Here is a 10,168-nt window from a genome sequence, read left to right as displayed (position 1 = left end):
TCACACTCCTTGATTAATCTCTACTTTTGTGCAATAAAACAATTCACTTCACCCTTTACAGTTGCTTTTACAATCAGCAACTTGTTCAGCCTGTTACGGTAAAAACAGTTATCTTCCCCAATCACTGGGATTCCCGTCAATAATCAGAAGAACACAAGTGTAACATTGCCACCTCCCACTTCAACTTTCCCTGTGTTACATTTTAGTAACCTGCCAATTCATGTTCCTGCTCTTTGAACCTCACTGTGCAACAGTCAGTAAAACCTTATCAAGGCCAATACACAATGTTGTCTTTTGTGGATATTTTCCTGTAAACTAACTGCGGGTGGGTCTCCAGACTTTGGCTTAGGAAGGTTGGATGAGGCTGAATGATCTCAATCTTTCCCTCCTTAAAAGGAGGGAATAACATAAGTCCCATCTGATTTCAAATTACTTGTACTTTTAGCGAAAGATAAAACGGTGCCATTCTGTTAATAATATTAATATTTAAATATAATGGAGTCCAATTTACACTGAATGAAAGCACTCAGAAAGATCGCAGTCTCAGCGAAGAGGAATTGATTGCTTCTCAATCCCTGTTAATTAGTGACTCTTTATTTGGTTTAGGTGTTACCTAAATGCTACATGATGGTGTATTCATTGGCTTTTGATTCATAAAATGAAGTTGAATTGCATTATTGTGGAGTCCTTCAGTGTAGTGGTTATGAGCACTCGCCTCACAAGCGAGAGGGCCGAGGTTTGATTCCCAGGTAGGGCGAAACATTGGGCAACTTTCCTGACTCGACATACTTCTGTCTACCAACCAGTAAGTTGAAGCAATTTAGTCAGTCGATCGGTGGATTGTTTTTCCGGGGATAAAAATTTTACAATTCTTTAAATTTTTTAACAAGAAATAAATTCTAGTCAGTCAATTCACGATTGTTTGTAGCATACTCTTTTGTGCAATTGGCTGCTGCATATCACCCACAAAATATATCGTCAATTTTTTCATATTTTGTGAAGAGCTTCGAAACATCTCAAAGACGTGATTAGGTGCTATATCAAATGCAAGGATTATTTTACGATTTCTTCACGGTTGTGGTCATTAAATTCATTTTACAGTACGTTCTGTGAAGCGATTTGAGACGTCTTGAAGATGGGATCAAATGCTACATCAAATGCAAGAATTGTGCTTTTTATACCCACGGGTTCCAATTCTTGTGCTGAGCCCTTCACCTCTGGTGTAACAGGTCTCCTGAGCTACACTAAGCTTAGCTGAAGGCAGCTGAGCTGAGGATAGCTGAGGGGAGTTGAGCTGAGGGAGGTAAGCTGAGGGAAGCTGAGCTATGGTGATCTGAGCTGAGGGGAGCTGAGCTGATGGGAGCTGAGCTGAGGGGAACTGAGCTGAGTGGAGCTGAGCTCAGCGGAGCTGAGGGGAGGTGAGCTGAGGGGAGCTGAGCTGAGGGGAGCTGAGCTATGGATAGCTGAGCCATGGAGAGCTGAGCTAAGGGGAACTGAGGTACGTAACACCGAGCCTAGAGAACTGAGCCGAGGGAAGTTGAGCTGCGTGGAGCTGAGCTGAAGGGAGCTTAGCTGAAGGGAGATGAGCTGCGTGGAGCTGAGCTGAAGGGAGCTTAGCTGAGGGGAGATAAGCTGAAGAGAGCTGAGCTCCGGGAAGCTGAGCTGAGGGGATCTGAGCAGAGAAGAGCTGTTCTGAGGGGAGCTGATCTGCGGGGACTTGAGTTGAGATGATCTGAGCTGAGGGGAGCTGATCTGAGGGCAGCTGAGCTGAGTGGAGCTGAGCTGAGAGAAGCTGAGCTGTGGGGAGCTGAGCTGAGGGAAGCTGAGCTATGGAGATCTGAGCGAGTGGCGCTGAGCTGAGGGGAACTGAGCTGAGTAGACCTGAGGTGCGGGGAGCTGATCTGAGCGGAGCTGATCAGTGGGGACTTTTGTTGAGATGGTCTGATCTGACGGGAGCTGATCTGCGAGGATTTGAGTTTAGATGATCTGAGCTGAGGGGAGCTGAGCAGACGTGAGCTGAGAGGAGCTGAGCTGAGGTTAGCTGAGCTGAAGGGAATTGAGTGGAGCTGAGAGGAGCTGAGCTGAGTGAAGCTGAGCTGAGCACAGCAGAACTGAGTGGAGCTGAGCTTAGCTGAGTGGAGCTGAGCTGAGTGGAGCTAAGCTGATGGTATCTGAGCTGAGGGAAGCTGAGCTTGAGGGAGCTGATCTGAGAGGAGCTTAGCTGCGGGGTTATATGGTGTGGGGAGCTGAGCTGCGGGGAGCTGAGCTTCGTGGAGCTGACCTAAATGGACCTGAGCTGCGGGGAGCTGAGCTGCGGGGAGCTGAGCTGAGGGAAGCTGAGCTATGGAGAGCTGAGCCAATGGGAGCTGAGCTGTGAGGAGCTGAGCTATGGAGAGCTGAACAATTAATTGCTGAGCTGAGTGGAGCTGAGCTGCGGAGAGCTTGGCTGTGGAGAGTTGAGCTGTGGAGTATTGAGCTGATGGGAGCTGAGCTGAGGGGAGCTGAGCTGAGAGGAGCTGAGCAGAGTGGAGCTGAGCTGAGTGGAGATGAGCTGAGTGGATCTAAGCTGATGGTATCTGAGTTGAGGGAAGCTGAGGTTGAAGGAGCTGATCTGAGAGGAGCTTAGCTGTGGGGTTATATGGTGTGGGGAGCTAAACTGCGGGAAGCTGAGCTACGTGGAACTGACTTAAATGGACCTAAGCTGCGGGGAGCTGAGCAGCGGGGAGCTGAGCTGATGGAAGTTGAGCTATGGAGAGCTGAGCCGATGAGAGCCGAGCTGTGAGGAGCTGAGCTATGGAGAGCTGAACAATTAGTTGCTGAGCTGAGGGGAGCTGAGCTGCGGAGAGCTTAGCTGTAGAGAGCTGAGCTGTGGAGTATTGAACTGTGTGGAGCTGAGCTGAGGGGAGCTGAGCTGAGGGGAGTTGAGCTGCGTGACCTGAGCTGAAGCGGGCTGAGCTGATGGGAGCTGAGCTATGGAGAGCTGAGCCATGGAGAGCTGAGCTGAGGGGTGCTGAGCAATGGAGAGCTGAGCTGTAGAGAGCTGAGCTATAGAGAGCTGAGCTGAGGGGAGCTGAGCTGCGGGGACCTCAGCTGAAGGGGGCTGAGATGATGGGAGCTGAGCTATGGAGAGCTGAGCCATGGAGAGCTGAGCTTAGGGGAACTGAGTTGCGGGATGCCGAGCCGAGAGAACTGAGCCGACGGAAGTTGAGCTGTGTGGAGCTGAGCTAAAGGGAGCTTAGCTGAGGGGAGATGAGATACGTGGAGCTGAGCTGAAGGGAGCTCAGCTGAGGGGAGATGAGCTGAAGAGAGCTGAGCTGAGGGAAGCTGAGCTGAGAGGAACTGAGCTGAGGGACGCTGAGCAGAGGGAAGCAGATCTGAGGGGAGCTTTGGGGAGCTGAGCTGAGAACAGCAGAGTTGAGGGGAGCTGAGCTGTGAGGAGCTGAGCTGAGGGGAGCTGAGTTGAGGGGAGCTGAGGTGCGGGGAGCTCAGGGGCGGGGAGCTGAGCTGAGAGGAGCTGAGCTAAATGAGTTGAGATGAGTGGTGCCCTGCATCATATACAAGGATTACTATTATTATTAACTCTGCAAGCCAAAGCAAAAGTGGGTAGTGTGTTCCTTGGGATTCGCCTCCCAGACAGTCTTTTCTACGATAAATTGTTTGGTTGTAGCTCGTTAGATTCCGGCAACGTGCTCTCACTTCCCGCCTGGATTACTCCAACGAACGTCGCACCTCTCCAGCTTCATCATTCACAAGATGCAACTCATTCACAAATCTCCTGCCCAAAGAAGGACCTGGACCAAGCTCCATACACACATCTCACCAGTTCTGGCTCAGGCTCCACTGCCTACCCTTCCTTGCAAGGATCGACTTCAAGATCTCACTTTCGTGTTCAAATCCGTTCAATCCCCAGCAGCTCCCTACCTATGCGAAACACCTCTGCTCGACTGGCACCGGCCTCCCAACAACAACAACAACAAGATTCCATTTATAAAGCGCCTTTCACGTCAGGAGGACGTCCCAAGGCGCTGCACAGTTGGGTCATGACCCGAGCAGGGGGGAAATGGTCAGGGTGAGGGGAGGGAAGGGAGCGAGCGAGGAGGGGGGAAATGGTCAGTGTGAGGGGAGGGAAGGGAGGGAGCGAGGAGGGGGAAGAGAGTCGAGAGCGGAGCTGAAGGCACGGTCAAAGAGAAAGGTTTTGAGAACGGCCTTCAAGGAGGAAATGGAGGAAGCAAGGCGAAGGCACTGGGGGATGGAGTTCCAGAGCCTGGGGGCTGAGAGGCTGAAGGCCCGACCACCGATGCTAGGGCGGTTGGGGCGGGGGACGTGTAGCAGACCGGAGCCAGAGGAACGGAGGGTACGGGCAGCTAGGTAGGGGGATAGTAGGTTGCAGAGGTAGGAGGGAGCAAGGCCGTGAATGGCCTTGTAGGTGAGTATCTTGAAATCAATCCTCTGGGGGATGGGGAACCAGTGGAGGCGAGCGAGGATGGGAGTGATGTGGTCCCGAAGCCTGGTGCGGGACAGTACACGAGCTGCAGAGTTCTGAATGACCTGCAGCTTGTGGAGGGAGGTGGCGGGAAGGCCGGCGAGGAGAGAGTTCCCGTAGTCCCACTCATCAATCGCACCACCCTCTGCCCCAACGTCGGAGGCCATGCTTTCAGCCACTGTGCAGCAAAACTATGAAATATTCTCCCTCAAGCTCTCTGCCTTGCCCCTTCTCTCCCCACTTTCAAGACCCACATGAAGACTTTCGTGTTCGACTGTGCTCAGGGCTAACTCACCCTTAGCTGAATTCGGAGTCAAACGCCGACGCTGTTAAGCGCTCTAACAGGCTAACCTAATACGCATGTAGGGCGCTATATAATTGCAAGCTGTTGTTGCTGTTGTTGGGGACTTCAAGCCTTGGCTCTTGAAAAACAATGCCAAGTGCTTTACCCGATCCCCTTCCTCAGTCCATCAGCCTTGCCACTCTTTACACTGATCACTTTTCTCTTGAACCGAGGCAATGGTCCCCTCCAATTTTCTCCAGCTCAATGTCAATCAGTGCTGTTGTTAAACATTCTGAGATGCGACTGTACAAATGGGCCGAATGTGCTTAATATCTGTGTTCCTTTTGCCTTCAGGTGTCTGTCCCTTCAAACAGCAGCTGGTCTGTGATCCCCACCCACAAAGCCACTTGTTGGTTTGGGTAAAGGTGAAAGTACCAAACAGAGCAAAGAGCTGATGGTGAAATGGCGTCTGTGCAGGAACTGAAGAACCTGAGATAGGAAATACTTGTTCAATCTGTCTGGAGTTTTACACGGATCCGTTGAATATAAGCTGCGGCCACAACTTCTGCAGAGACTGTATTTTATATTGTTGGGGCACAGGGCAAGAAAGTGTGTCCTGTCCACAGTGCAGGCAGCAGATTCTCCAGAGGGGTGTTCGGCCCAACAGAACTCTGTCTAACATGGTTCACTGTCTAACAGTGTTCAGAGACTGAGCTTGAATCAGAGGCTGGAAGAGATGGGAATCCAGTGCGAAGAGCATGAGGAGAAGCTGAAACTGTTTTGTGAAATGGATCAAAGAGAGATCTGTGAGGTCTGTGCGATGTCCCACGATCACAAGAATCACACAGTCATTCCCATTAAGGAAGCTGCTGAGCTCCACAAGTCGTGGAATTAACATTAATCCTGACATTTCACACAGCGTCGTGATGATGTCTGAAAGTGCTTCAGAATACATTGAAAACATAGGAACATAGGCATAAGAGGAGACTATTCAGACCTTCAAGCCTGTTTGCCATTCTTTTAGATCATGGCTGATCTGTACCTCAACTGTAACTCACCAACTTTGCTCCATATCCCTTGAAACCCTGACCTAACAAAAATCTATCCACATCAATATTAATCCACTGACTTTTGGGGGTAAATTTCCAGATTTCCACATCATTCGGTGTCGAAAAATATGCTTCCTGATTTCGCTTATGAAGGCCTATTTCTAACTGTAAATTTATGCTACTTTTTTTGGATTCCATCACCAGAAGAAATACTATCTCTGTAGCTGCTCTACTAAAATCCTGTATTATTTTAAACACCTCAATCAGATCACCCCTCAACCTTCAAAAGTAAGGGAATACCGGCCAGGTTTATGGAACCCTAAATTGACCTGACTGTGAGTATAGCTGCCGATTTGAACACAATGTCCCAAAACCTCCTGGCTCAGAGGCCACAATCTGTTCAACTGAACCACTTGTTGAATATGAAAGATTGGTTTGATGACCAAGTTAAAGTTTAGTCGACCAGATGAAACTTTGTCAGTGTGCAGTTACACTCTATGTGACATATTGGGAAAGACATGATATTGTGTACAGTTGGTCACGGAGCAGCAATCTCACTGGCCTCTGGGTCAGAATGTTGTGTTCCCAGAAACTTGCTGTGTTGATGGAGTGGAATGCAATATTACAGCCCTGTCACACATGTGGAATATGCTGAATTAGTAACAATGACTCTGTCCCTTCTCACTGTTAATTTACATTCACTTGCTTTCAGCAATAGCTGCAGGAAGCACTGGAAACTCTTCATAAACAGTTGGATTAAATGACCCAATGTCAGAGAGAAGAATGAGCTACTCAACTGGAAGTGGAGGTGAGGGGTTGGTATATCAATTCTGAGCCAATCCCATTGATATTGTTGTCTCCAGCCAGGAACACACTACCAGGTATGGCTTGATATTGCAGGGTTATCAGGAGATGAATAGATTTACTCACAGTGACTTGTGTGCCTATCCAGGTCCTGTCGATGAGCCAGGCTGGGCTGTGCTGTTATCAGCAGTGCCCTGGATACTGTGGACCGGCCTGGCTCAGGAACTGGACAAGAGACCGTCACAGAGTCCCTGCTCGATGCCGGCATTTCATTGCCAGGCAGTTCACCTTGGAGCCAGTTCAGTTCAGGAGACCTCACTACCCTCCCCCTCAGGAGGATATCACCAGGTTCACGGGCAATGTAACCGTGACTGACAGGCCGAGCCCCTGTTCTTGTGTCGGGTAACTTTAAACTTGTGTTTATTGTAACAGAGACAAGCCGAGCGTCTGAGGAAGAACATCGACGCTGAATTTGCTTAAAGTGACTCGCTGCTGACTGAGGAGCATCAAGACCTTATCACCAAACTCAGAGAGCAGGAGGAGGCCATCTTTGGACAAATACAAAACAATAAGAGTGACACTTCCAAGCAAATTACTTCTATTAACCAGAGAATAGCGCAAATCCAGACAAGACATCTACAGAACACCGAATTCCTGAAGGTGCATAGGCTGTGTGTCTGGTGTGATAGACAGACAGTGAGTGTGTTCATGCTGGTGTGTCTGGTGTGATAGAGAGACAGTGGGTATATGTTATTGCGATGTGTGTATGGTGTGATATTCAGACAATGAATGTGTTACTATTGGTGTGATGGGCAGACAGTGAATGTGTTAATGCTGGTGTGTGTCTGTTGTGATAGACCTATAGTTTATGGTGTTATAGCTGAATTTATAAAGATATATTGACGAGGGGGAAGGATGATTTTTGACGTGAAGTGATTGGGTTACTTAGTACAATCTGTGTGACTCACAAGAGAAATTTAGTTTTAATTCACGAAAACAGTACACTTCCGATAACACGACACTGGCTTAACATTCACGATCATTTAAGTCATCATGTTGTCATTATTCTGGCCACATTGCTTTATGTATTGATGCCTTACCCACCACTCCTGAGACCTGTTGCGTAGGAGGGATGAGTTATCAGTTTATCTCAACTTAACTCGAACCAAAACATCAATCCATCTAATACCCGTTTAAGGTCGTCTCGATCTGTGTACAAGATGGACTATCACTCTCCTTGTTTACATTTCCTTTGTAGGACATCAAATCCATCATTGACAGGTACGTAAACGTTTCTTGCATTCATCTTGTTCGTGACGTTACTAATCTCAGCATGTAACAGAACATGATATAAGTTACAGAGAAACATATGTGTGTGAGAGCTCATAATATTATATCTGTCCAGTCTATCTTCAAATTCTCTAGGAAATTGTGATGACGATAATAATCCTATCATTCCATAGATAACTTTATCGCAACGTTGAGATGTCTAAAAGCACTTAGTAGAATATACTACACCCTCCTCGCTCCCTCCCTTCCCTCCCCTCACCCTAACCATTTCCCCTCAGCTTGTGTCCTGACCCAACTGTACAGCGCCTTGGATCGTCCTCCCGACGTGAAAGGCGCTCTATAAATGGAATCTTGTTGTTGTTGTTGTGTACTGAAAAGGGAACTGACCGTATATTTTGAGGGACAAACACATCAGAAAATTTCGCCCTGCAGTGTCCCAACTCCATTTATTTTCATGCGATTATTACCGACGGAAAGTTGCTCCATCAATCGACTGGGAAACGGGTTACTACTTGCTCGGTGTAAGAATGAACGTACTGACGTGTAAACTAAGGAAACATACATAATGTTTCGTCCTACCCGGGAATTGAAACAGGGTCCTCTGGCTTGTCAGGCGAGTGCTCTAACTACTGAGCTATAGGATTCCACAATAGTGGCGATGGTGAAAATCTCCACTGTGTCATCGATGTTGAGTTTAACTAAACAAATCTCTATCTGTGCCCAGGTCTGGTGTTGACATCAAGAAACCCACAAAAGTGTCTGTTGATGTGGCTGAGAGGGACCTCATTGGGCCTCTGCAGAGCAAAGAGTGGAAACGGTTGTTAAAGGGCATCACTGCAGATAGCACTGGCTCTTACTGTGTTCCTGTGATCTGAGTCTGAATTTGGGAATAGATGTGGTGTAAATGTTTTGTTTTCATTCCTCATCCCTAAGTCGGGAATGCTAAATAAGATCATTGGGAGCTCAGCCCACCTCAGCCCTGCGGTGGCAGGGCCCCGGGTCACAGCCAGACATTACTGGTGTCCCACGTGTAACCTGAGACACACAGAGCAGGAATCCAAACCTCACTGAATGAACCATTGAAATATAATAATAATAAAATTATAATCCTTGCAGCTGGTGTAGCGCTTTTCACGTCGAGAGGACATCCCAAAGCGCTTCACAGAACACACTGTAAAGTGAATTGTCTGTATCTTTGTGGGCGAACGCGGCAGCCAATTGCGCAAAGCAATGTCCCACAAACAGTCGTGGATTGAAAATATAATGTCAACCGTTCAACACACGATCTCAAACATGTCAACCTTCTCTGTTTCAGCTCCAGCCTATCTGACTCTGGATCCAAACACAGCCCATCCTCTGCTCATCCTGTCTGAGGACCGGACCCGAGTGAGACATGGTTCAGAAATCAGCAGGTTCTTGACCATGGAGAGGATCAGTCACAGGCCCAGTGTACTGGGATCTGAGGGGTTCACATCAGGGAGACATTACTGGGAGGTGGCGGTGTGGAGCAGCACATACTGGTTAGTGGGGGTGGCCCGAGGATCTGTGCCCAGGAAGGAGAGTTTCACACCTGGAACTGAGAGTGGAGTCTGGGCTGTGGAGCTGTACAATGGGGAATATGAAGCTCTAACATCACCTCCTATCCCCCTCCCCCTGAGTGTGAGCCCCCGGGTGCTGGGCGTGTACCTGGACTATGCGGGAGGACAGGTGTCGCTATACGACGCCGACCACATGTCTCATCTCTTCACTTTCACCCACACGTTCACTGGGAAAATCTTCCCTTACTTTAGCACATGGCTGCGCACCGACCTGACACTGACCCCTGACAGGGGTGAGGGCGATCAATCAGAGAGAGCGTTCGGGGGTTACTGGGCAGAGAGTGGAGGTGACGTAGGAACATAGAAACAGGAGAAGGCCATTCAGCCCCTCGAGCCTGTTCGGCCTTTCTTTTAGGTCACCTCTGAGCCGTACCTCAACCCCATTTAACCGGCCTTTACCCCGTATCCCTTAACAACCCGACCTGACAAACATCTCACCACCTCCGTCCGGACCACGTGAATGGATCCAACCATAATCCGCAGCTGTTGGGGTAGAGAGTTCCAGGTTCCCATTGGCCTTTTAGTGAAAAACCGCTCCTAATTTCACCCCTAAATGTCCCGACTCTAATGTTAAGATGATGCCCCCCTTGTTCTGGATTCCCTCCAACAATGAATTAAGTTTCTCTCTGTCTACACTATCGAATGTCTTTATTATTTTGAA

General features: G+C 48.7%; 1 protein-coding gene and 1 long non-coding RNA gene across 2 annotated transcripts; both read left to right on the top strand.

Moving 5' to 3' along the window:
- Positions 1-7,253: 7,253 nt before the first annotated feature.
- Positions 7,254-8,734, top strand: LOC103171795. Its single transcript, XR_006085846.1, has 3 exons — positions 7,254-7,279; positions 7,878-7,900; positions 8,634-8,734. It is a non-coding gene; the product is annotated as an uncharacterized LOC103171795 (long non-coding RNA).
- A 468-nt stretch (positions 8,735-9,202) lies between these two features.
- On the top strand, positions 9,203-9,846 carry LOC121848038 (E3 ubiquitin-protein ligase TRIM39-like). Its single transcript, XM_042344765.1, has one exon. The coding sequence runs from the start codon at positions 9,203-9,205 to the stop codon at positions 9,809-9,811; it is 609 nt and encodes a 202-aa protein (XP_042200699.1). The 3' UTR covers positions 9,812-9,846.
- Positions 9,847-10,168: the final 322 nt, after the last annotated feature.

The sequence above is a fragment of the Callorhinchus milii genome, unplaced genomic scaffold (assembly GCF_018977255.1).
Source record: "Callorhinchus milii isolate IMCB2004 unplaced genomic scaffold, IMCB_Cmil_1.0 Scaffold30, whole genome shotgun sequence".
Lineage (NCBI taxonomy): Eukaryota > Metazoa > Chordata > Chondrichthyes > Chimaeriformes > Callorhinchidae > Callorhinchus > Callorhinchus milii.
This window is presented reverse-complemented; position numbering and strand designations above follow the sequence as displayed.

Excerpts from the sequence above, each read along its gene's own strand:
- LOC121848038 (XM_042344765.1), top strand. The coding sequence starts at position 9,203 with ATGTCAACCTTCTCTGTTTCAGCTCCAGCCTATCTGACTCTGGATCCA.